This window comes from Salvelinus alpinus, chromosome 8 (genome assembly GCF_045679555.1).
Source record: "Salvelinus alpinus chromosome 8, SLU_Salpinus.1, whole genome shotgun sequence".
Taxonomy (NCBI): domain Eukaryota; kingdom Metazoa; phylum Chordata; class Actinopteri; order Salmoniformes; family Salmonidae; genus Salvelinus; species Salvelinus alpinus.
Genome location: NC_092093.1, coordinates 68,516,654 through 68,544,153, shown reverse-complemented (window position 1 = coordinate 68,544,153; position 27,500 = coordinate 68,516,654). Strand labels below are relative to the sequence as shown.

Genomic DNA, 27,500 nt, shown 5'->3' with positions numbered 1-27,500 from the left:
AGTCTAGTGGTGTAGGGTTGGGGTTAGTACATTACTCAAATCGTTTCAGTTTTCACCTGTATCAGGATTACAATGGAAATCTTTCAGAGGTCCGAGGGTGGGGGTGATGCTAGTAATTAAAGACTAAAGACAGATGTGTGTGTGTGTGTGTGTGTGTGTGTGTGTGTGTGTGTGTGTGTGTGTGTGTGTGTGTGTGTGTGTGTGTGTGTGTGTGTGTGTGTGTGTGTGTGTGTGTGTGTGTGTGTGTGTGTGTGTGTGTGTGTGTGTGTGTGTGTGTGTTCAAATGGACAGGCTTCTCTCCCCCCCTTCCCTAATAATCCTCAAAGATATGCCATTCACAATAATACTAGGAATCTCTCCTATTTCTTCACCACCACCAGATGGTCATCGCAGCATTGATATAAGCTTTGATTGACAGTCACTATGTATTGTTTAATTGCCATAGTTGAGCCCCTCCCCCTCTCGCTATCTCCTCTTTTCCTCCCTGAGGGAACACACAGGGCCGTCCTCAGCTCTGGTGAGCTGTGAGTTGGGAGATACCATTTTAGAGATGCTGTGACATTAATAGCCAGATGTGTGACCCCCCCCCCCCCCCCCCGAGGGTCAGTTGGTCCAGGTCAGGGCGTTTGTCTGTGTGCAGGAGACTGTGAAGACTTTCCACAGATCTACCATGACAGGTATGGGAACGATAGCAGGGGGACAGAGTAAGGGAGGGCGGGAGGGAACAGACGAAGGGAGGGGGTTGCTTACAGACCACCAGAAGGGGGGAGGGAAGGAGAGATAGAGGTGAGAGGAAGCGAGATGGAGGGACAGAGTGGAGAAGGATGTAGGGATCAAGGGGACAGGGGAGAGAGATGGATAGAGGGAGAGGGGAGAGGAGGGAGGGATGGAATAGGGAGGAGGAGAGGGGGATGCAGGGGACAGGGGAGAGAGGTGGATAAAGGGAGAGGGGAAAGGAGAGGTGGATGCAGAGAGCCAGGGGACAGGGGAGAGAGGTGGATAAAGGGAGAGGGGAGAGGAGAGGTGGATGCAGGGAGCCAGGGGACAGGGGAGAGAGGTAGATAAAGGGAGAGGGGAGAGGAGAGGTGGATGCAGGGAGCCAGGGGACAGGGGAGAGAGTTGGATAGAGGGAGAGGGGAGAGGAGAGGTGGATGCAGGGAGCCAGGGGACAGGGGAGAGAGGTGGATAGAGGGAGAGGGGAGAGGAGAGGTGGATGCAGGGGTACGGGACCATCACACCACAAAAAGGAACATCGCTTGGCGAGGAACAAAGAGAGGCAGGAGTTTGTCATTTCATCTTAACCCCCCTTTCTCCCTGATTCATCCACCCTCTACCCTTCCACCCCTCCATTTCTCATGGGACTTTATCCCCCTGTCCTTAACAAAGGGTGGCTCGCTGACAGAATGGACGCTAGATCAGCTAGTGACTAGCGGCTAACAGAAGTTAGCATGGTGATTATTAATATGATGCTGAAGGAAAGTCATTCTCCAGACTTATGCCCTTTGATGCTCTGATCTGATTTCATTTGATGTAATGATGTAATTACAGATTTGTTTATGTGGCTGGAAGTATGAGCATCAATTTGAGCCCTTGAAATCATCTGACATTGAAATTAGTGCTTAATTTACAGCATGTGCCAGAAAGTGTTCCCCTTGACTTTTTCCACAGGTTGTTGTGTTACAAAGTGGGATTAAAATTGATTTCATTGTCATTTTTTGTCAATGATCTACACAGAATATTGTGATGTCAAAGTGAAAGAAAACATCTCTTCTTTTTTTAAAGATGAATTTTAAAAAACTATAATGTATCTTGATTAGATAAGTATTCTACCCCCTCAGTCAATACATGTTAGAATCACATTTGGCACTGATTACAGCTGTGAGTCTTTCTGGTTAAGTCTCTAAGAGTTGTCCACACCTGGACTGTACAATTTCTGCCCATTATTATTTTTTAAGCTCTTCAAGCTCTGTCAAGTTGATCCTTGCTAGACAGTCCTTTTCAAGTCTTGCCATACATTTTCAAGCCGATTTAAGTCAAAACCGTAACTCGGCCACTCAGGAGCATTCAATGTTGTCTTGATAAGCAACTCCAGTGTATATTTGACCTTGAGTTTTAGGGTATTGTCCTGCTGAAAGGTGAACATGTCTCCCAGTGTCTGTTGGAAACAGACTGAACCAGGTTTTCCTCTAGGATTTAGCCATTAGCTCTATTCGTTTTCTTTTTACCATAAAACAAACTCCCTAGTCGTTGCCGATGACGAGCATACCCATAACGTGATGCCGCCACCACCATGCTTGAAAATATCAAGAGTGAAACTCAGTGATGTGTTGGATTTGCCCCAAACATAATGTTTTGTATTTAGGACAAAAAGTTCATTTATTTGGCACATTTTCTGCAGTATTACTTTAGCGCCTTATTGCAAACAAGCTGCATGTTTTGTAATATTTGTATTCTGTACAGACTTCCTTGTTTTCACTCTGTAACTACAATGTTGGCGATCCATCCTCAGTGTTCTCCTATCACAGCCATTAAACTCTGTAACTGTTTTAAAGTCACCATTGGGCTCAGGGTGAAATCCCTGAGCGTTTTCCTTCCTCTCCGGCAACTGAGTTAGGAAGGACACCTGTATCTTTGTAGTGACTGGGTGTATTAATCCACAATTCAAAGTGTAATTAATAACGTCACCATGCTCAAAGGGATATTCAATGTCTGTTATTATTTTTTTTACCCTTCTACCAATAGGTGCCCTTCTTTGCGAGGCATTGGAAAACCTCCCTGGTCTTTGTGGTTGAATCTGTGCTTGAAATTCACTGCTCGACTGAGGGACCTTCCATATAATTGTATGTGTGGGGTACAGAGATGAGGTAGTCATTCAAAAATCATATTAAACACTAGTATTGCACAAAGAGTGAGTCCATTCAACTTATTATGTGACTTGTTAAGCACATTTCTCCTCCTGAACCTATTTAGGTTTGTCATAAAAGGGGTTGAATACTTGTTGACTTTCATTTTTCATTAAAAAAAATCCACTTTGACATTGTTGGGTATTGTGCTTAGATCAGTTGCACAAAATCGAAATGTAATACAAAAGGTCAAGGGGTGAAGGCAGTGTATGTCACAACACGTGTAAACATATGGGTCATGACAGTGTGATGAAAAGTTGTCAACTCTTATGACATATTACGCCAATGGCGAAAGCTAGTCATCCTGGGGTCCAACATATCTTGCCCAGATGTTAATGCAGAGAAAACGGAATGATTTGAATGTATGCACAAACGATTTTACGCTAGTCCCCTCATATAAAGCTATCAAGGTATCGATAGGAATGAACTTGAACTAAAACCTTCCTTAACTCTAGTCCTGATCAATAACCAATCGATGGGAGTTAATCTGCCTCCGTCAGACCTCTTTACTCTGCTCTTTTTATCTCTCTCTCTCTGTCTCTGTCTCTGTCTCTGTCTCTGTCTCTGTCTCTGTCTCTGTCTCTGTCTCTCTCTCTCTCTCTCTCTCTCTCTCTCTCTCTCTCTCTCTCTCTCTCTCTCTCTCTCTCTCTCTCTCTCTCTCTCTCTCTCTCTCTCTCTCTCTCTCTCATTATCGGACTAGCCTGTATAAAGCATTCCTCCTGTAATTGATTTTGACCATTAGGTGCTCAGTGAATAGATAGTGAATAGATAAGTAGAGACCAAATAGTCGATTACCCAGCAAGAGGGAGCTGATCTGACGTGCTGCTGTTTCCAGACACACACACATACATAGGCCAGGCAGCACATTGTGACTGACCTCCTCTCGGTTCATCCAGCTTAGTCCTGTGCAGAGTAATCCTTAATGCTATGAAACAGAGCTGATAGAAAGAAACGTACTAGTTCAGGATTAACTCTGCTTTGTATCAGCACGTTTAGTTCAATTATTGTTTTTATTTGAATTGTTCCAGAGGATTCTGCCTCTATAAAAGCATTCACTCTGAGCGATAGAGAGAGACAGATGGCCAATGGTCTTGTTGTTACTCTCTCTCTCTCCCTCTCTGCTCTTATATTTTATACTAGCAACAGTAATATGCAGCATTCATATTTTATTTTAAGCCATGAATCGCCATGAATCGCCATGAATCGCTATGAATCGCCATGAATCGCCATGAATCGCCATGAATCGCTATGAATCGCCATGAATCGCCATGAATCGCCAAGCCATGAAGTCGCATGAATGACTGCATTTTTTTTTGGAGCACAGTACAGTTTCTAAAGCTACACCACACACACACTCCATGAGTTATATCTCTTGCGGACCTGTTTCTCTCTCCCCCCCCCCCTCACTCCCTCTCTCTCTCTCTCTCTCTCCCCCTCCCTCACTCCCTTCCTCTCTCCCCCTCCCTCCCTTTCTCTCTCTGTGGGGGGAACAAAGGCAAACATTGGAGTAATCTTCAAAGTGTCCGCTGGTATGTTGAGTGGTGGCTGGTATGCAGACCGGGGCTAAAGCCTTTTCACAGGGAAACAATGTCCTTCCTTTACACAGCCTGCCAGACCTGGGCAAACACTAGAGCTAAGAGCTAGGAGATAGGAGGAAAGGAGCTAGGAGTTAGGGACTATCAGCTAGGAGCTCCATACGATAGCACTGCTACCTGTTTGCCGGTGTGTATCTGTGTTTGTTGGTCTGTGCGTGCAAGTGTCTCTCCGTGTCGGAGAGTGAGAAGTGGGGAGGAGAAGAAAGGCATTGAGAAAGTGATTCTTACACACAATAGCATGCATTTGCCCATTGTACAAAGTGGAGCATCAAGCGTGCCATCCTAAAAAGGAAGGGGGAGGGCGGGCAGGGAGTGTGTGTGAGGGGGACGGGGTTCAGGGAGTGTGTGTGTGTGTGTGTGGGGTGGGAGGGGGGTAACGTTTGAAATGTCTGTTGAAATATGCAAATCAGCAGCTGAAGAGCTGCTCTTATTGTGTCAGCAGAGAATGAACACACACCAGTTAAATTATCTCTTGACACACAGACACACACACAGACACACACACACATCCCTGTAGTTAATAGGATGCCAATAGGGGACTATTACTGTAGAGTCGTGTAGAGAGGAAGGAGGGAGGATGAAAGAACTGGGTTTTAGAGGAGTGTGTATGCAAAGCAGCTATATCAGATGGAGTTAGGTGGTGGGGTGGGGATTGTGTCTCTCTGTGTGTGAGGGTACAGTGTGAGTGAGAGAGAACGTGTGTTTACGTGTGTGTGAGAGTACAACTGAGATGGCTTACTAGCTGCATAAAGAAACCAGACTGTCAGACATTTTGATTCGGCCTCTTGAGTTCAGTCATATAGTTATTTTTCTCCCAAGGATCCAGCCCACTGTAATTCAGCTTACAGCTGACTGTCTTGTTCTCAGCACCTTTTGTTTCCTGCTAAGTGAAACCATGCGATGGGTTGGGGAGACAATCCTCTCCTTTTCTGCCGTAGGAATGTGCATTTAGTAAATAGATCTCCAGGCGACACTGTTCTCGCTGTATCCAGAACACACAGATAGAAAGTGTGGTTGTTAGCAGTTGTATCACTAAGACTAGTAGACAACTAGACATTCACAGAAGGTTGAATGCTTGCATCAGCAATCTGTAGGCTCGTCTAAAGCATATGTATAGGCCTCTCCTCCCTGTCCTCTGGTCTTTGTCACCTGGTAGTGAAGACAAGCAGAGCTCCTAGGCCTAATGGGCAGGTCAGGAAGTGTAATGGGATCTAAGTGTTGGAGTCCTCCATCTAAATCTCCTTAATGTAAATACAAGTCCATTACACAGACAAGGGGAGACCAGAACCTTCACTGGCGTGTGTGTGCGCGTGCTCTGCTGTCTCTCTGTCAACCCAGGGATTAGGCTAAAAGGTTGACGAGATATGCAAATGAAACATCTTCAGCTTGTGTTTCAACACACTAAGATGGTGTTCATATTTTTAAACATGGTTTATCTAGGACATTCTACATATGACTACTATTAGATATAGCACAAGGCAAATTCAGTGCTGCTGGTTATAACATATTAGTAGAATTAGCTGAACAGACACAGCTTTTAAGTCCATAGTATGGCTCATTATCATTCTATGGGCTGTATATAACCTGCCTGAGTTTGATATGTCTGCCAGCTAGCTGGAGTGTGAACTCATGTTTTCTAGAGGAGGGTCATGGGGTCAAAAAGCCGTGAACTTCAGATTGACCTCTGCCCCTATGTGTCAGATACACTTACGTCACCTCTGAAAGATACAGTTGAAGTCGGAAGTTTACATACAACTTAGCCAAATACATTTTAACTCAGTTTTTCACAATTCCTGACATTTAATCCCAGTAAAAATTCCCTGTTTTAGGTCAGTTAGGATCACCACTTTATTTTTAAAATGTGAAATGTCAGAATAATAGTAGAGAGAATGATTTATTTCAGCTTTATTTCTTTCATCACATTCCCAGTGGGTCAGAAGTTTACATACACTCAATTAGTACTTGGTAGCATTGCCTTTAAATTGTTTAACTTGGGTCAAACGTTTCGGGTAGCCTTCCACAAGCTTCCCACAATAAGTTAGGTGAATTTTGGCCCATTCCTCCTGACAGAGCTGGTGTAACTGAGTCAGGTTTGTAGGCCTCCATGCTCGCACACACTTTTTCAGTTCTGCCCACAAATTGTCTATAGGATTGAGGTCAGGGCTTTGTGATGGCCACTCCAATACCTTGACTTTGTTGTCCTTAAGCCATTTTGCCACAACTTTGGAAGTATGCTTGGGGTCATTGTCCATTTGGAAGACCCATTTGCGACCAAGCTTTAACTTCCTGACTGATGTCTTGAGATGTTGCTTCAATATATCCACATAATTTTCCTTCCTCAAGATGCCATCTATTTTGTGAAGTGCACCAGTCCCTCCTGCAGCAAAGCACCCCCACAACATGATGCTGCCACCCCCGTGCTTCATGGTTAGGATGAGGTTCTTCAGCTTGCAAGCCTCCCCCTTTTTCCTCCAAACATAACGATGGTCAGTATGGCCAAACAGTTCTATTTTTTTTTCATCAGACCAGAGGACATTTCTCCAAAAAGTACGATCTTTGTCCCCATGTGCAGTTGCAAACCGTAGTCTGGCTTTTTTATGGCGGTTTTGGAGTAGTGGCTTCTTCCTTGCTGAGCGTTTCAAGTTATGTCGTTATAGGACTCGTTTTACTGTGGATATAGATACTTTTGTACCTGTTTCCTCCAGCATCTTCACAAGGTCCTTTGCTGTTGTTCTGGAAATGATTTGCACTTTTCGTATCAAAGTATGTTCATCTCTAGGAGACAGAACGCGTCTCCTTCCTGAGTGGTATGACGGCTGCATGGTCCCATGATGTTTATACTTGCGTACTATTGTTTTTACAGATGAACGTGGTACCTTCAGGCATTTGTAAATTGCTCCCAAGGATGAACCAGACTTGTGGAGGTCTATAATGTTTTTTTCTGAGGTTTTGGCTGATTTCTTTTGATTTTCCCATGATGTCAAGCTAAGAGGCACTGAGTTGGAATATAGGCCTTGAAATACATCCACAGGTACACCTCCAATTGACTCAAATGATGTCAATTAGCCTATCAGAAGCTTCTAAAGCCATGACATCATTTTCTGGAATTTTCCAAGCTGTTTAAAGGCACAGTCAACTTAGTGTATGAAAACTTCTGACCCACTGGAATTGTGATACAGTGAATTATAAGTGAAATAATCTGTCTGTAAACAATTGTTGGAACAATGACTTGTGTCATGCATAAAGTAGATGTCCTAACCAACTTGCCAAAACTATAGTTTATTAACAAGGAATTTGTGGAGTGGTTGAAAAACGAGTTTTAATGACTCCAACATAACTGTATAAACTTCTGACTTCAACTGTATGTGTGTCTGTTTGTTTATGTATATGTATATGTATATGTGTGTGTGTGTGTGTGTGTGTGTGTGTGTGTGTGTGTGTGTGTGTGTGTGCGTGCGTGCGTGCGTGCGTGCGTGCGTGCGTGCGTGCGTGCGTGCGTGCGTGCGTTTCCGTTAGGAAAATGTGGTGCTGGACATTTAACCAGTCTCCTAGGGTTTGAGAGAAGCGGAGGAGGGAGGCAGTAGGTCACTTCATACCGGTCTCCTAGTTTCTTAGAGGGAAAACAACAAGAATGGCCCCCGTATGGTTTTTGAAATATATTATTTCTCAACTCTGAGAGCGAGATATCTGTCTCTGTATGTTCTCAGGGTGAGTGACTGTGTATGTTGTCAGGGTGAGTGACTGTGTATGTTGTCAGGGTGAGTGACTGTGTATGTTGTCAGGGTGAGTGACTGTGTATGTTGTCAGGGTGAGTGACTGTGTATGTTGTCAGGGTGAGTGACTGTGTATGTTGTCAGGGTGAGTGACTGTGTATGTTGTCAGAGTGAGTGACTGTGTATGTTGTCAGGGTGAGTGACTTTCTGTATATGTTGTCAGGGTGAGTGACTATCAGTATATGTTGTCAGGGTGAGTGACTGTGTATGTTGTCAGGATGAGTAACTATCAGTATATGTTGTCAGGGTGAGTGACTGTGTATGTTGTCAGGGTGACTGACTGTGTATGTTGTCAGTGTGAGTGACTGTGTATGTTGTCAGAGTGAGTGACTGTGTATGTTGTCAGGGTGAGTGACTATCAGTATATGTTGTCAGGGTGAGTGACTGTCTGTTTATGTTGTCAGGGGGAGTGACTGTCAGTGTATGTTGTCAGGGTGAGCGACTGTGTATGTTGTCAGGGTGACTGACTATCAGTATATGTTGTCAAGGTGAGTGACTGTCAGCGTATATTTTCAGGTTGAGTGACTGTCAGTGTATGTTGTCAGGGTGAGTGACTGTCTGTGTATGTTGTCAGGAGTGACTTTCTCTGTATGTTTTCAGGGTGAATGACTGTCAGTGTATGCTGTCAGGGTGAGTGACTGTCAGTGTATGTTGTCAGGGTGAGTGAGATACTATCTGTGTATGTTGTCAGGGTGAGTGACTGTCAGTGTATGTTGTCAGGGTGAGTGACTCAGTGTATGTTGTAAGGGTGAGTGACTGTCTGTGTATGTTGTCAGGGTGAGTGACTGTCAGTGTATGTTGTCAGGGTGAGTGACTGTCAGTGTATGTTGTCAGGGTGAGTGACTGTCAGTGTATGTTGTCAGGGTGAGTGACTGTCAGTGTATGCTGTCAGGGTGAGTGACTGTCAGTGTATGTTGTCAGGGTGAGTGAGAAACTATCTGTGTATGTTGTCAGGGTGAGTGACTGTCAGTGTATGTTGTCAGGGTGAGTGACTCAGTGTATGTTGTCAGGGTGAGTGACTGTCAGTGTATGTTGTCAGGGTGAGTGACTGTCAGTGTATGTTGTCAGGGTGAGTGACTGTCTGTGTATGTTGTCAGGGTGAGTGACTGTCAGTGTATGTTGTCAGGGTGAGTGACTGTCAGTGTATGTTGTCAGGGTGAGTGACTGTCAGTGTATGTTGTCAGGGTGAGTGACTGTCAGTGTATGTTGTCAGGGTGAGTGACTGTCAGTGTATGTTGTCAGGGTGAGTGACTGTTGGTATGTTGTCAGGGTGAGTGACTGTCATTGTATGTAGTCAGGGTGAGTGACTGTCATTGTATGTAGTCAGGGTGAGTGACTGTGAAGTAGAGGACAGAGGAGATGGTCAACATGAGCTCAGAGACGAGGCTTAGAGAAATGACAGGTTTACGGAGATGTCGGACCGCTTGACGCACAAGCAACCATGGTACAGGGATTTTTTCATTTTGGACACACACACAGACACACACACACACACAGACACACACACACACACACAGACACACACACACACACACACACAGACACACACACACACACACACAGACACACAAACACACACCATGGGTGTGGTTGCTATATTATTCACAGATAACCGCAGCTCCCAGAAAACTCCCAGCAAGCCTCATCAGAGACAGAGAGGAGCTGCTGGATGGCCCAGCCAGTGAAAGAGTCATTGTGCTAATTCATTTGTTTAGCTTGGCGGCCATTTGCTAAGATGATTATTGTTATTACATGACCTGCGCTAAGCTAACCAATTTGAGCCCTGCCCTGCACTGGACTGGCTGGAAAGCCACAGCCTCTAATCATATGTGATGGAGAGAGAGGGAAGGATAAATAGGATAAGCAATTTATACATTCCTTTAGATTTGTGAAAGCAGGGGAGAGAGAGAGTAATGTTTACTGTTATTTTTATTTATTGTTTATTTCACTTTTGTTTATTATCTATTTCACTTTGGCAATGTAAACATATGTTTCCCATGCCAATAAAGCCCTTAAATTGAATTGAATTGAGAGAGAGAGAGATGGAGAGAGAGAGAGAGATGGAGAGAGAGAGAGAGAGAGAGGGGAGAGAGGGAAGAGAGGGAGAGAGAGAGAGAGAGAGAGAGAGAAAGGGGAGAGAGAGAGAGAGAAAGGGGAGAGAGAGAGAGAGAGAGAGAGAGAGAGAGAGAGAGAGAGAGAGAGAGAGAGAGAGAGAGAGAGAGAGAGAGAGAGAGAGAGAGAGAGAGAGAGAGAGAGAGAGAGAGGGGAGAGAGGGAGAGAGAGAGAGAGAGGGAGAGAGAGAGAGAGAGAGAGAGGAGAGAGAGAGAGAGAGAGAGAGAGAGAGAGAGAGAGAGAGAGAGAGAGAGAGAAAGGGGAGAGAGAGAGAGAGAGAGAGAGAGAGACGGGGAGAGAGAGACAGATAGGAAGAAAGGAGAGAGTGTGTGTGTGTGATTTTCACATGTGCGTGTGTGTGTGAGTGTGCATGTGTGTGAGAGCAGGTGTGTGTGCGTAGCATTGGCATACCTCTCTCCAGCAGGAATGTTAGAGCCAGGTTGCCAGTGGTTCCATCCCCAGTGATATGGCACTACATCTATTGCTCCGGGTAACAGTGGTTACTGTTAACATGTGGGAGGGAGGGAGGGAGGGAGGGAGGAAGGAAGGAAGGAAGGAAGGAAGGAAGGAAGGAAGGAAGGAAGGAAGGAAGGAAGGAAGGAAGGAAGGAAGGAAGGAAGGAAGGAAGGAAGGAAGGAAGGAAGGAAGGAAGGAAGGAAGGAAGGAAGGAAGGAAGGAAGGAAGGAAGGAAGTGGCACTGATGGAATTATAAAATTCTTTCAATGAACAAACATGCTTTTGTTGTAGCAGGTAGTTGTTTTTGAGTCCCCGGGGGCTGCAGAGCCTATAGAATTACAGCGGAAACTGGCTGGGTTCCAAAAGAAGAACAAAACAAGTGAGCTTTACCCCAAAATTATACATTACCCCAAAACTACATTACCACAAAATCGCATTACCACAAAATTGCATTACCACAAAACTGCATTACCACAAAACTGCATTACCTCAAACTGCATTACCCCCCTAAACTGCATTAACCCAAAACTGCATTACCTCAAACTGCATTACCCCCCTAAACTGCATTACCCCAAAACTGCTGATGGAAGGAGAGATAGAACCCAATACAGAGAGGGGGCAGAGAGAAGTCTGTCCATTTCAACACACATACACACATGTTATTAAGGCATAGCTGTGGTGTTGGTAGGTTCCAGGGTAGTTATACCAAGGGTTATTTTAGCTACAGTATGTGTTCAATAGTGCTTAATAACAGGGAAAAGTCATGTTGACATAGAATGTCCTAATTTTTCTTCTGGTTTAGGATGAAAACAGATGCTTCTTTCTCTTTGAAGGACTTTTTTTCTTTCATTTTACCAATGTAGGAATTGAGAGCGAGAGAGAGAGAGAGAGAGAGAGGAAGAGAAGTAAAAACTACTTGTGAAACGCTGTCTGTCTTATTAAGTATTCTGTTAATGAGGCTGTTTTGTCACAGAAGAAAGAACAGATGAATCAGAAATAGCAACATTCAACAGGAGAGGAGGATGAGGGAGAGGACAGGAGAGGAGGATGAGGGAGAGGACAGGAGAGGAGGATGAGGGAGAGGACAGGAGAGGCGGATGAGGGAGGGGTGAAAGGTGTTTTGTAAACATCCAGGTCTGCATAAATAAATAAACTATTTCTGTCAGAGAAGAAACACACACACACACACACACACACACACACACACACACACACACACACACACACACACACACACACACACACACACACACACACACACACACACACACACCCTTCCCTGGGATTTGGGGAAAGGAAACAAGGGGTGGGTTGTAGATTTGACAGGTACGAAGCTCCCCTGTGCTTTGGTTTGGTGAGGTGTGTGTGTGTGTGTGTGTGTGTGTGTGTGTGGGGGGGGGGGGGGGGGGGGGGGGGGGGGGGGGGGTCCAGTGTCTGGTGCTTGACAGATGATTGGGAGTCCCCTGTGTTGTAATTTGCATTGTTTGTCACTGCACCTCCCTTCGCCCCACCGTCAACACACACAACACACACACGGTGGAAAAGAGAGATATTTTGTACTGGCATCTTGAGGGGCACCATGGGACGTATCGTTAGTAGAATCTGATTGGTCCTCGGGGAGCACTGCAGCTCTAACCCTGTTGGTTGTTTGCCAAAAACACTAATCCACACACCCAGAGAAGGAAAGGAAACACACACACGAGATGTGAAAGAGTATGAGAGCGCTCCATCACTGAAATAGCGAGCTTGTGTGTGTGTGTGTGTCTGTGTGTGTGTGTGTGTGTGTGTGTGTGTGTGTGTGTGTGTGTGTGTGTGTGTGTGTGTGTGTGTGTGTGTGTGTGTGTGTGTGTGTGTGTGTGTGTGTGTGTGTGTGTGTGTGTGTGCGTGCGTGCCTGCCTGCCTGCCTGCCTGCCTGCCTGCCTGCCTGCCTGCGTGCGTGCGTGCGTGCGTGCGTGCGTGCGTGCGTGTGTGCGTGTGTGTGTGTAATGGTTCCTAAAGTCTGTTGCCACTAGAACCGCTCCTCTCTAACTCCATAAATCCAGAATCCGCCAACTGTCTCTCTCTCTCTCTCTGTCTCTCTATCAATGTCTCTCTATCTGTCTCTGTCTCTCTCTCTCTCTCTCGCTGTCTCTGTATCTATCTCTGTCTCTGTCTCTCTCTGTCTGTCTCTGTTTCTCTCTGTCTCTCTCTCTGTCTCTGTCTCTCTTTCTATCTATCTATTTCTCTCTCTCTGTCTCTCTCTCTCTCCGTCTCCCTGTCTGTTTCTCTCTGTCACTCTCACAATCTATCTCTGTCTCTGTCTCTGTCTCGCTCTCTCCGCCGCCTGCCTGACTGTCTCTGTCTCTCTCTCTGTCTCTCTGTCTGTCTCTCTCTCTCCCCGCCGCCTGCCTGACTGTCTCTCTCTCTGTCTGTCTCTCTCTCTGTCCGTCTCTCTCTCTCCCCACCGCCTGCCTGACTGTCTCTGTCTCTCTCTCTGTCTCTCTGTCTGTCTGTCTCTCTCTCCCCGCCGCCTGCCTGACTGTCTCTGTCTCTCTCTCCCCGCCGCCTGCCTGACTGTCTCTGTCTCTCTCTCCCCACCGCCTGCCTGACTGTCTCTGTCTCTCTCTCCCCGCCGCCTGTCTGACTGTCTCTGTCTCTCTCTCTCCCCACCGCCTGCCTGACTCTCTCTGTCTCTCTCTCTGTCTCTCTGTCTGTCTGTCTCTCTCTCTCCCCGCCGCCTGCCTGACTGTCTCTGCCAGAGACGACCATTAAATGGAAAATAGAAAACTACACTATTTTAGTTCTGGTCTTAAAGAAACGCACAGGAATCTGCTGATGGAGATTTAAATTAATATTTCTAAAAGGATAAAGCGGATTCAGATTTGTCTCTTTTCAATGTAGAAACCGACTAACTACTCAAGACTGTTGAGTCCTTTTACGAGAAGCGAAGAGAATGGATGTGTTGTTATGATTATTATCCAAGCCGGGCGAAGGATAAAGGTATATTATTATGACTAGCGTTAAACTGAAAGTCTTGGCTCAAAAGGGAACTCAATTTATCTACCGTCTCGGAGAACTCTGAGAATGAGATTTATCATTTCCTGCATATTTCTGCATGTACTCCTCAAGCACACACACACTGACACACACACGATAACGGTAGTCAGAAAGAGGTTGAATTAAGTGAGAACAATATGAGTGGCTCTGTTGAAAGGAGTGTCACGCTGAAGCAGCAGAGTTTGTTCATCTGGCCTAGTTATTATAAATAGTATTGTCTGGGGTCGTCATGTACCACAGGACACCAGGTTGGGGTTCATTCCACTAATTCAATTCTAATTCAATTCCATCTTCCTGTAAATGCCATTTAATTCAATTCAAATTCCAGCTCTGTCTTTACATTGAGAGATAGTTAAATTCTTGTAAATTCCGAAGTTAGGTCAATTCCAACAATTCAATTCCCTATTCAATATGATCCCCAACAATTCAATTCCCCATTCAATATGATCCCCAACAATTCAATTCCCCGTTCAATATGATCCCCAACAATTCCACAAATCTCAATTGAAATTCCCTCGGGCTTTCAGGCTAATCACTGTTCAGACAACCTAGCTATCTGGAAATATAGAAATACAAGCTGAAATGATTCAAATATCATACAGCATTTGCAAACACATGCTAACACATCCACTCTACACACCAGTGGAGGCTGCTGAGGGGAGGACGGCTCATAATAATGTCTGGAATGGAGTCAATGGAACGGTATCAAACACATCAAAGACGTGGTTTCCATGCGGTTGATACCAGTCCATTGACTCCATTCCAGACATTATTATGAGCCGTCCTCCCCTCAGCAGCCTCCACTGACACACACATATACATTTTAATATTGTTATTTTGCTGTATTATTTATTGTGTATTGTAGAGATGTTATGGTAGAGTAGTGTGTAATAATGTGTTGGGTTATGTATTGTTTTATCTATGTAATTGTGATTGGACCCCAGGAAGAGTAGCTGCTGCCTTGGCAACAGCTAATGGGGATCCGGAATAAATACAAATACAAAAACAAATTCTGCAGTAAATGTTTCATACTAAGGCCAGTAATTCCATTATCCGGGAAATGTACAAATATTACATTCCAATGACATTCCAAACATTCAATGTTTTTACAATTCAAATTCAATTCAATTTCAATAACGTCAAAATGTTTGAAATTCGAATTGAATTCAACGTACATTTTTCACTTCATGAGTGAATTCGAGAATTAAATTGTAATTGACCCCAACCCTGCAGAACACATGAACATGTTGTTGTCTTCATCGTGGCTCACAACAAGATGGCCGTCTGCTGGGTTCTTTCTTTGTGTGTCTCCCTCTGTACTCTCTGAAAAGCAGGGGAAGAATTAGTATTTCTTATGTATGGAGTTTGGTTGCAGAGGGACATAAAGAAGGACAAAAAGAGACAGAAAGACAGAAGTAAGAGAGACAGAAAGAGAGAGGTTAGTGTCTCAGTGTGGCCTTGCAGAGTGTTAGCTGTGCTCTCTGAGCGTGTCTGTCTACACAAGCAGAAAAGGAGGCCTCTCTTTCACAGAGAAACAAAGATAGCTGTAATTAATGACCGTGAGCGCTGGCCAGCACTCTGTGTGCGTGTGCGTGCATGCGGCTTTCTTCTGACAACTCCGACTTAATTAAAAGTTAAGACCCCTGAAAGGGCCCCTGACTGCCACGGACATCCCACTGCCTCGTGAGAAAAACCTTGTACGTTTCTTTTTCTGAAAAAACAAAGACCACGAGAAAGAGAGAAGGGGGGTGATGTGCGTTAGATATGTGGATAATCCTTACTAGTCAGGTTTTTCTCTCTCTCTCTCTCTCTCTCTCTCTCTCTCTCTCTCTCTCTCTCTCTCTCTCTCTCTCTCTCTCTCTCTCTCTCTCTCTCTCTCTCTCTCTCTCTCTCTCTCTCTCTCTCTCTGTCTCTCTCTTTCTCTGTCTCTCTCTGTCTCTCTCTCTCTCTTTCTCTGTCTCTGTCTCTGTCTCTCTCTGTCTCTGTCTCTCTCTCTCTTTCTTTCTCTCTTTCTCTCTTTCTTTCTCTCTCTCTTTCTCTCTTTCTCTCTCTCTGTCTCTCTCTCTCTCTCTCTCTCTCTCTCTCTCTCTCTCTCTCTCTCTGTCTCTGTCTCTGTCTCTGTCTCTGTCTCTGTCTCTGTCTCTGTCTCTGTCTCTATCTCTATCTCTCTCTCTCTCTCTCTCTCTCTCTCTCTCTCTCTCTCTCTCTCTCTCTCTCTCTCTCTCTCTGTCTCTGTCTCTGTCTCTGTCTCTGTCTCTCTCTCTCTCTCTCTCTCTCTCTCTCTCTCTCTCTCTCTCTCTCTCTCTCTCTCTCTCTCTCTCTCTCTCTCTCTCTAACACACACCTGCAGCTTGACGGCATGTTCCCCTCTCTGTATTCTATCAGAGGATCAGTTAATCAAGCTTCTAGCCTGGCCTTTTGTTTCTGCCCATTGTTCATTAGGTCGCCAGCTATGGAGACACACTTGATATGCTTGGCTTCCCCGGATGTATGAGGCTGGGGGGAGGGGTGGTGTGGGGGGGGGGGGGGGGGGTGGTGTGTTAGTGGAGGGCAAGTGTGGGGGTAGGGGGTAGGAGAGTTGGTCAAAATTCAAGCTTGCAACTGACATAATAATGACTAGAGCTGGACAACATGCTTCTCACACACAAAACAGCTCTGCCTCTACACACTCTTAGTCTTATGACTTTTGTTTTCTTTTAGTATTTTGTTTGAAGAGTAGATTTAGGAAGCTCAGCTAGGTACACACACACACTCACACACACCCTCACAACCTCTCACACACACTGTGAATCCTAACACTTCTGTTGTCCTGTGTCTGAGAAATAATAGGTTTTTAAAATGAACTTGTGAAGACACCTTTTCAAAAACAAAATTTTGTCTCCTCTCCTCACGTTGTCTCTCCTCTCCTCACTTTGTCTCTCCTCTCCTCACTTTGTCTCTCCTCTCCTCACATTGTATCTCCTCTCCACACTTTGTCTCTCCTCTCCACACTTTGTCTCTCCTCTCCTCACTTTGTCTCTCCTCTCCTCACTTTGTCTCTCCTCTCCACACTTTGTCTCTCCTCTCCTCACTTTGTCTCTCCTCTCCTCACTTTGTCTCTCCTCTCCACACTTTGTCTCTCCTCTCCACACTTTGTCTCTCCTCTCCACACTTTGTCTCTCCTCTCCTCACTTTGTCTCTCCTCTCCACACTTTGTCTCTCCTCTCCTCACTTTGTCTCTCCTCTCCACACCTTGTCTCTCATCTCCTCACTTTGTCTCTCCGCTCCACACTTTGTCTCTCCTCTCCACACTTTGTCTCTCCTCTCCACACTTTGTCTCTCCTCACCACACTTTGTCTCTCCTCTCCTCACTTTGTCTCTCCTCTCCTCACTTTGTCTCTCCTCTCCTCACATTGTCTCTCCTCTCCACACTTTGTCTCTCCTCTCCACACTTTGTCTCTCCTCTCCTCACTTTGTCTCTCCTCTCCACACTTTGTCTCTCCTCACCACACTTTGTCTCTCCTCTCCTCACTTTGTCTCTCCTCTCCACACTTTGTCTCTCCTCTCCACACTTTGTCTCTCCTCTCCTCACTTTGTCTCTCCTCTCCACACTTTGTCTCTCCTCTCCACACTTTGTCTCTCCTCTCCTCACTTTGTCTCTCCTCTCCACACTTTGTCTCTCCTCTCCACACTTTGTCTCTCCTCTCCTCACTTTGTCTCTCCTCTCCTCACTTTGTCTCTCCTCTCCACACTTTGTCTCTCCTCTCCTCACTTTGTCTCTCCTCTCCTCACTTTGTCTCTCCTCTCCACACTTTGTCTCTCCTCTCCACACTTTGTCTCTCCTCTCCTCACTTTGTCTCTCCTCTCCACACTTTGTCTCTCCTCTCCTCACTTTGTCTCTCCTCTCCACACCTTGTCTCTCATCTCCTCACTTTGTCTCTCCGCTCCACACTTTGTCTCTCCTCTCCACACTTTGTCTCTCCTCTCCTCACTTTGTCTCTCCTCTCCTCACTTTGTCTCTCCTCTCCTCACATTGTCTCTCCTCTCCACACTTTGTCTCTCCTCTCCTCACTTTGTCTCTCCTCTCCACACTTTGTCTCTCCTCTCCTCACTTTGTCTCTCCTCTCCTCACTTTGTCTCTCCTCTCCTCACTTTGTCTCTCCTCTCCACACTTTGTCTCTCCTCTCCTCACATTGTCTCTCCTCTCCACACTTTGTCTCTCCTCTCCTCACTTTGTCTCTCTCCTCACTTTGTCTCTCCTCTCCTCACTTTGTCTCTCCTTTCCTCACATTGTCTCTCCTCTCCTCACTTTGTCTCTCCTCTCCTCACATTGTCTCTCCTCTCCACACTTTGTCTCTCCTCTCCTCACTTTGTCTCTCCTCACTTTGTCTCTCCTCTCCTCACATTGTATATCCTCTCCTCACATTGTCTCTCCTCTCCTCACATTGTCTCTCCTCTCCTCACTTTGTCTCTCCTCTCCACACTTTGTCTCTCCTCTCCTCACTTTGTCTCTCCTCTCCTCACGTTGTCTCTCCTCTCCTCACTTTGTCTCTCCTCTCCTCACTTTGTCTCTCCTCTCCACACTTTGTCTCTCCTCTCCTCACTTTCTCTCTCCTCTCCACACTTTGTCTCTCCTCACATTGTTTCTCTCCTCACTTTGTCTCTCTCCTCATTTTGTCTCTCTCCTCATTTTGTCTCTCTCCTCACTTTGTCTCTCCTCTCCTCACTTTGTCTCTCCTCTCCTCACATTGTCTCTCCTCTCCTCACATTGTTTCTCTCCTCATTTTGTCTCTCTTCTCCTCATTTTGTCTCTCCTCTCCTCATTTTGTCTCTCCTCTCCTCACTTTGTCTCTCCTCACTTGAGTCTCTCCTCTCCTCATTTTGATCCTCCTCTCCTTCTTGTCAGTACCATCGGGCTTTTCTTCCATTAGGTTATTACCATCCTTTCATTCTTCTAAGCACACTGGATTTGTTTTCCTGTCCGCTCAGAAATATCCTTTGTTGATTTCTCCTTCCTACATTTTAAACATTGGCTCTACTGTTTTTGTCCTACTAGATAATAGTGAGTCCCAGATGACTGTGCTTCAGGTATAGGCAAGTTTGCTGTCTGCACCTTTGTCCTTGACCATCAATCAAAAAGCAACTTCTCATACAAATGTTAACAATCTCTCTACTCTCTCCTACAGCACTTGCAGAAGCAGGAGAGTGCGTGCAGCGGTGAGCAGTGTGTGTACTACTGTGCCCTGTGTGACTACTCCACCAAGGCCTGTCTGAACCTGGTGCAGCACGCTCGCTCCCCGCGCCACCAGCAGAACGAGGGTCTGAGGAAACTACAGCTCCACCAGCAGGGACTGGGAGGAGAGGAGGACGGCCTGAATCTACACCAACTCTACCACGTCAAAGACTGCCCTCAACAACAAGGTAATGGTTTAGTCGTTGTTAGATGGGTTTTCTTGGATTTGATTTGAAACATGGGACTTGGACCGACAGCATACTAGTCTAAGTCCTTGTTTTCTTTACCCACGCCCATTCCTTCCTGCTACCACAACCAAACCATCTCTTCCTCCATCCCTCCCTCTCTCCCAAAACCCTTTACCACCACATTCATCTACCCCTCCATCCATCCATCCCTCCATCCATCCATCTCCCTCCCTCCCTTCATCCAACAATGAGTAACGATAGCATGGCTATATACACAGGGTACCAGTACCGAGTCAATGTGTAGGGGTACGAGGTAATGCAGGTAGATATATACATATATGTAGGGATAAAGTGACCAGGCAACAGGATAAATAAGACAGTAGCAGCAGTGTAAGTTATGAGTCAAAAGAGTTAGCCCAAAATGGGTCAATGCAGATAGTCCAGGTAGCTATTTGGTTAACTATTTAACTACCTATTTAGCATCAATCCCTCCCTCCATCCCACCCTCTTTCCCTCCATTCCTCCGTCCCACCCTTTTTCTCTCCCTCCCTCCATCCCTCCCTTCTTCTCTCCCTCCATCCCTCCCTCCTTTCTTCTCTCCATCCTTCCCTCCCTCTCTCCAACCCTCGCTCCCTCTCTCCATCCCTCTCACCCTCTGTACTCAGATCACGTCTTTTGAGTCAGGCAGTGCAGTCCACCTAATCTCTCCAAAATGAGCACGCTGTTCCCATTATGGTGCTACGCTTATATCACCAACACACACACACTCTGCCGTCCCCTGTGCGGGGACATCCCAGGCATCCCAGACTTATGAAACTCTGCCTTTGGGAGGATCACGCACACACACACACACACACACACACACACACACACACACACACACACACACACACACACACACACACACACACACACACACACACACACACACACACACACACACACACACATACGTCTTTCCCTGGAGTGAGCCTTCATTTCCTTTCTCATGACCAAAGCAATTTGGCTTTCATTTAAAAGCCCAGGGTCTGCCAGCCACTAATAAGTGTAGCAGAACTGTAAAACATTTTGAGAGACAAAAAAAAGATGAATGGTTTTCTTTGAGTCGGGGGGTTACGGTGTAGAGGGGGGGGGCTGTAATTTAAACCAGAAGACACAGTCATAGTCTATTATATAATCATTCCTATGCTAATCCGGCACAATGAAATGAGTGCTTAACTTGTTTTTGCTTTGCTTGACCTGTCGGGAGGGACGGCTAACACGTTTTGAATGGCATTCCAGTGCACTTTTAGAGTGTGTGTGTGTGTGTTAGACATTAATCTGTGCTCCCCAAAGTGTCCTGTTTATATATGGACCCGCAAACCAGATGTGTCCAGTACTGTGAACCACATGTGATAGCAGCTCTCTCTCCACCCACACACACCACACACACACACACACACACACACACACACACACACACACACACACACACACACACACACACACACACACACACACACACACACACACACACACACACACACACACACACACACACACACACACACACACACAGCCTTGACCGTATGGAGAAAAGAAGAGAGAGCTGCCATATTGAGAGAGAAATAGGCCATCTATACGTTTGGTTTTAATTAGAAGGGGGGGGGGGCTCAGGTGATTCAGAGAGGTTTGGGATTTGGGTCCACAAGACAAGCCAGGATAGATAAATCATTACTGTGCCTTTTAACACACACCCACCCCTATTCTCCCTAAAAGTTTATTCTGTCTCACACACACACACTCACATACACTCACTCACACACACTCACTTTTTTTCTCCATTCAGTCTTTGCTCCTGTCCATTTCGGTCTCCTCCACAACTAACTATGCAAATATTTTTTTCAAATGTTCCACTGTTTTTTTGTTTTTTTTTGGGGGGGGGGGTGCGATTATATACCCCCAGTTGTATGCCACATAGTGCATTTCCAATGAGGAGGAAGTGTAGGGTTTGAGTTGACCCTGCTGGGCACGTTCTTGGATGCCCTGCTTTTTCCCATACTGCATCATTTCTTTGGGAACAGTGGTATTATTTCACCAAGTCCATAGTAAAACATATTTACCTGTTTCCTTTTACATTGTAAAGGAGACAGTTGGAGAGAAGTGTGGATATTTATTTCAGAATATCTGAACTTTCTTTGCAATGGAGCAGATTTGATTGTATAATTGCCTAACGGGAACAGACTAAGTTCATGTGGATGCTTATGTACATGTGTGTTTAGCATTTGTTTTCTGCTGCTGTACAGTTTCTATTGGTTAGCTACTGGTTGCTATGAACCATATTTACTGAAGTGCTGAGAGGTGTCTTTCTGTTAAAGCAGAACTCTGGCACACTGGGAATAACAGCTTGCTATTGCTCAGGACTATACCTGTGAGTGGATTTCATGATATAGGTTTGATGCTGGTTTTATTGTCTAATTATTAGGAGTTGTTCTATCTGTATGTGGGGCTAGGAAAGGTGGACTAGAGTCACTGTAAACGAGAAAATAGTATTTATCTCACTCTCTCCCACCCCTTTCCCTGTGACTTCTCAGTAAGTTAGCAGTGTAGCAATCAACATGTCTCGCTTCGTGTGGGTGTGTCTGAGAATCTCTCTCTGCCAGGTTTCCCTAGGTGACGGTAACTCCCCATGTCATTCCCCAGTTGTCTCATCATTTACTCTAGGTAAACACCATAGAGCTAAGTGTGTGTGCGTGTTTGTGAGTGTGTGAGTGAGCATGTGAGTGTGATGTGGTTAAACATGAGTTTTAAGTGGAGTTCCCCCATTTGTAAATCAATGTAATCTAAGAGCCGGCCAACGCAGCTTTTTACACACACTTGAGCTTGTTAAAATGGTTTCCCCATAAAAATGTGAAACAAAAACACTCACCGCCCATGTTTTGTACCCATGTGTGTGCGCGACAGAGTGTGTGTGTGCACGTCCTTCATGTGTGTTTATGTGTTTATGAATCCTCCTACTCTATGGAGAATCAGCAGAGTTGAAGGAAATTGACTTGATAGAGAATGCCAGTTCAGATCCCAGACAGGGAGAATGAATTCCTCCACAACATGGCACAGAGAGTTCAGCCATTTTGTTGTCTGGCTTTGAACTTCGGACAAACGTTGTTAGTCCAAATTAGATTCTTGTTTTCCCCCCGTGTTTGTATAACAGAGTTAGATGGTGAATAGAGCTGCTATGAGAACATTAACATAGATGCACATTCAAGTACATGCGGTACAAATGGACTGGTTCTCAGTCACGTTTTTCCATCATCCTCAGTTTTAAGATGAAACTAATGGCTGATAGATAATGTTTGTGTTGGAAACAGTGACAGACACACTGTTATGTTATTGAAGGAAAAAAACATGAAATGTAGTGTTAAACGATAAGAGACGAAGAATCTGAAGAGAAAAGGATTGAATGTGCAGTAGTTACTTCTGAGAGTGTTTCTGTCTGTGTAGTGCTGCTCCATTAGTCTGTTATTCTCCCTATGGACCAGCCCTATGGACCAGCCCTATGAACCAGCCCTATGGACCAGCCCTATGGACCAGCCCTATGGACCAGCCCTATGGACCAGCCCTATGAACAAGCCCTATGGACCAGCCCTATGAACCAGCCCTATGGACCAGCCCTATGGACCAGCCCTATAAACCAGCCCTATGGACCAGCCCTATGAACCAGCCCTATGGACCAGCCCTATGGACCAGCCCTATGGACCAGCCCTATGAACCAGCCCTATGGACCAGCCCTATGGACCAGCCCTATGAACCAGCCCTATGGACCAGCCCTATGAACCAGCCCTATGGACCAGCCCTATGGACCAGCCCTATGGACCAGCCCTATGAACCAGCCCTATGAACCAGCCCTATGAACCAGCCCTATGAACCAGCCCTATGCACCAGCCCTATGAACCAGCCCTATGAACCAGTCCTATGGACCAGCCCTATGAACCAGCCCTATGAACCAGCCCTATGAACCAGCCCTATGAACCAGCCCTATGAACCAGCCCTATGAACCAGCCCTATGAACCAGCCCTATGAACCAGCCCTATGCACCAGCCCTATGAACCAGCCCTATGAACCAGTCCTATGGACCAGCCCTATGAACCAGCCCTATGAACCAGCCCTATGAACCAGCCCTATGAACCAGCCCTATGAACCAGTCCTATGGACCAGCCCTATGAACCAGCCCTATGAACCAGCCCTATGAACCAGCCCTATGAACCAGCCCTATGAACCAGTCCTATGAACCAGTCCTATGGACCAGCCCTATGGACCAGCCCTATGGACCAGCCCTATGAACCAGCCCTATGGACCAGCCCTATGGACCAGCCCTATGGACCAGCCCTATGAACCAGCCCTATGGACCAGCCCTATGGACCAGCCCTATGGACCATCCCTATGGACCAGCCCTATGAACCAGCCCTATGAACCAGCCCTATTGACCAGCCCTATGAACCAGCCCTATGGACCAGCCCTATGAACCAGCCCTATGAACCAGCCCTATGGACCAGCCCTATGAACCAGCCCTATGCACCAGCCCTATGAACCAGCCCTATGGACCAGAAAGAAACAACTGTTCTCCATCCATCAAATCAAATCAAATGTATTTATATAGCCCTTCTTACATCAGCTGATATATCAAAGTGCTGTACAGAAACCCAGCCTAACACCCCAAACAGCAAGCAATGCAGGTGTAGAGGCACGGTGGCTAGGACAAACTCCCTAGAAAGGCCAAAACCTAGGAAGAAACCTAGAGAAGAACCAGGCTATGAGGGGTGGCCAGTCCTCTTCTGGCTGGGCCAGGTGGAGATTATAATAGAACATGGCCAAGATGTTCAAATGTTCATAAATGACTAGCATGGTCAAATAATAATAATCACAGTAGTTGTCGAGGGTGCAACAAGTCAGAACCTCAGGAGTAAATGTCAGTTGGCTTTTCATAGCCGATCATTGAGAGTATCTCTACCGCTCCTGCTGTCTCTAGAGAGTTGAAAACAGCAGGTCTGGGACAGGTAGCACGTCCGGTGAACAGGTCAGGGTTCCATAGCCGCAGGCAGAACAGTTGAAACTGGAGCAGCAGCACGGCCAGGTGGACTGGGGACAGCAAGGAGTCATCATGCCAGGTAGTCCTGAGGCATGGTCCTAGGGCTCAGGTCCTCCGAGAGAGAGAAAGAAAGAAAGAAAGAAAGAAAGAAAGAAAGAAAGAAAGAAAGAAAGAAAGAAAGAAAGAGAGAATTAGAGAGAGCAAACTTAAATTCACACAGGACAGGAGAAATACTCCAGATATAACAGACTGACCCTAGCCCTCCGACACATAAACTACTGCAGCATAATTACTGGAAGCTGAGACAGGAGGGGTCAGGCGACACTGTGGCCCCATCCGATGATACCCCCGGACAGGTCCAAACAGGCAGGATATGACCCCACCCACTTTGCCAAAGCACAGCCCCCACACCACTAGAGGGATATCTTCAACCACCAACTTACCATCCTGACACAAGGCCGAGTATAGCTCACAAAGATATCCGCCACGGCACAACCCAAGAGGGGGCGCCAAACCAGACCAAGCAGAAAGAAACAACCGCTCTCCATCCATCAGACCAAGCAGAAAGAAACAACCGTTCTCCATCCATCAGACCAAGCAGAAAGAAACAACCGTTCTCCAACAATCACACAAAGCAGAAAGAAACAACCGTTCTCCATTCATCAGACCAAGCAGAAGGAAACAACCGTTCTCCATCCATCAGACCAAGCAGAAAGAAACAACCGTTCTCCATCCATCAGACCAAGCAGAACGAAACAACCGTTCTCCATCCATCAGACCAAGCAGAAAGAAAGGACTGTTCTCCAACAATCACACAAAACAGAAAGAAAACTGTTCTCCAACAATCACACAAAGCAGAACGAAACAACCGTTCTCCATCCATCAGACCAAGCAGAAAGAAACAACCGTTCTCCATTCATCAGACCAAGCAGAACGAAACAACCGTTCTCCGTCCATCAGACCAAGCAGAACGAAACAACCGTTCTCCGTCCATCAGACCAAGCAGAAAGAAAAGACTGTTCTCCAACAATCACACAAAGCAGAACGAAACAACCGTTCTCCATCCATCAGACCAAGCAGAAAGAAAAGACTGTTCTCCAACAATCACACAAAGCAGAAAGAAACAACCGTTCTTCAACGTGTGGCTCAGTTGGTAGAGCATGGCGCTTGCAACGCCAGGGTTGTGGGTTCAATTCCCACGGGGGGACCAGGATGAATATGTATGAACTTTCCAATTTGTAAGTCGCTCTGGATAAGAGCGTCTGCTAAAATGACTTAAATGTAAATGTAAATCAGACCAAGCAGAACGAAACAACCGTTCTCCATCCATCAGACCAAGCAGAACGAAAAGACTGTTCTCCAACAATCACACAAAACAGAAAGAAAACTGTTCTCCAACAATCACACAAAGCAGAACGAAACAACCGTTCTCCATCCATCAGAACAAGCAGAATGAAACAACCGTTCTCCATCCATCAGACCAAGCAGAACGAAACAACCGTTCTCCATCCATCAGACCAAGCAGAACGAAACAACCGTTCTCCATCCATCAGACCAAGCAGAATGAAACAACCGTTCTCCATCCATCAGACCAAGCAGAACGAAACAACCGTTCTCCATCCATCAGACCAAGCAGAAAGAAATTAACTTTCTCCAACCATCAGACACTTTTTGTCTTCCGTTTTTTTTATCTTCCTTCCGTCTCTCAGAAAAAGAAAAGGAGATGGGATCTTATGGAGGTAATTATTTCTGAGTTGTGTCTGTCATCCTCCCCTCCCTCCCTCAGTCCCCCTCTCCTCTCCCCCCTGTACATTAAAGTGGGGGAGAAGGCCGCCTTTGTTTGAGTCCCCCCTTTAAACAAAAGACCTCACTGACTCAGGGGGCTGAACAACACTTTAAATGCTTCTCTCTCTGTGTGTGTGAGTGTGTGTGTGTGTGTCTCTTTTGTTTTGTTTTCTGAGTGATAAGGCTCCGGGAGGTTTGTAGTCTTGTTCAGATTAGTGTAGCCTTGCTAACCATTTACATATAGCAGCTGTAGGCCAGGCAAGGCCCTAATGGACACACACCGAGGCAGTGTGTGTGTATGTGTGCGTTTGTGCATGAGTGTGTGCATATGTATATAGTTTATTGCCTTATTGTAGCTAAACAAAACATGCAGCCTCAGTTTATGCATTTGTTTGACTAAACTCTGAGCATAATCATCCTTATGTTTTTACTATGGCTAGCTCTTTCTCCTCTCCTCCCTCCTCTTTCTCCTCTCCTCCCTCCTCTCCTCCCTGCATTGCGATGTGATGACACTGAGACTACTTTAAGCCATTAGGGTTTTCTCTCTCTTTTTATCTCTTATTCTCCCTCCCTTCTTTTTTTGGAGCGATGGGGCGGTTTAGCAATTATAGCGGTTACTTTTCAGGATCATTCTCTCTTTCCCTCTCTCTCTCTCTCTCTTTCCCTCTCTCTCTTTCCCTCTCTCTCTCTCTCTCTTTCCCTCTCTCTCTCTCTCTCTCTCTCGCTCTCTCTTTCTCTCTCTCTCTCTCTCTCTCTCTCTCTCTCTCTCTCTCTCTCTCTCTCTCTCTCTCTCTCTCTCTCTCTCTCTCTCTCTCTCTCTCTGTCTCTCTGTCTGTCTCTCTGTCTGTCTCTCTCTTTTTCTCTCTCGCCTCTTTTTCTCTCCCTCTCTCGTTCTCGCTCTCTTTCTCTCTATCTATCTATCTATCTATCTATCTCTCTATCTCTCTTTTTTTCTCTCTCGCCTCTCTTTCTCTTTCTCTCCCTGTCTCTCTATTTCCAGGGTTTGTCTCAGTAATTTGCGGCCATTACAGAACCATCTATGGTGGGGTAGTGGAGTGGGAGCGATGCAATACACACCCAAATATACCCTGTTCACTCGGCTAGCCACGGGGGCTACGCTAATGCAGCTGCAGCCATTTTCTTTTCATTCCCCAGACAAAGTCATAGACACTGCCTTGCTAGGGGCTTTAGGGACACACAGAGGGTTATAGTCTATGAACTCCATAGAGGAAAGTATAGAACCAGTGTGTATTCCCAGTCAGGAAAGCCCCTTTAGGATAAATATGAATGATGATCCCGGCAGAGTGAAATCTCTTTCCAAAGGAAAATCCCCACGATGAGATCGACATGATCACTCTCAGGGGGGATTTGATAGG

The 27,500-nt window shown here is 45.9% G+C and overlaps 1 protein-coding gene across 3 annotated transcripts in view; it reads left to right on the top strand.

Annotated features, from left to right (window-relative positions):
- zfhx4 (zinc finger homeobox 4) overlaps positions 1–27,500 on the top strand; it is a 114,472-nt gene that overhangs the window by 42,949 nt on the left and 44,023 nt on the right. For all 3 annotated transcript variants that reach the window (XM_071414828.1, XM_071414829.1, XM_071414827.1), the window contains exon 6: positions 19,040–19,274. In XM_071414828.1, the coding sequence (XP_071270929.1) occupies positions 19,040–19,274 (235 nt within the window). The remainder of the gene's footprint in view (positions 1–19,039; positions 19,275–27,500) is intronic.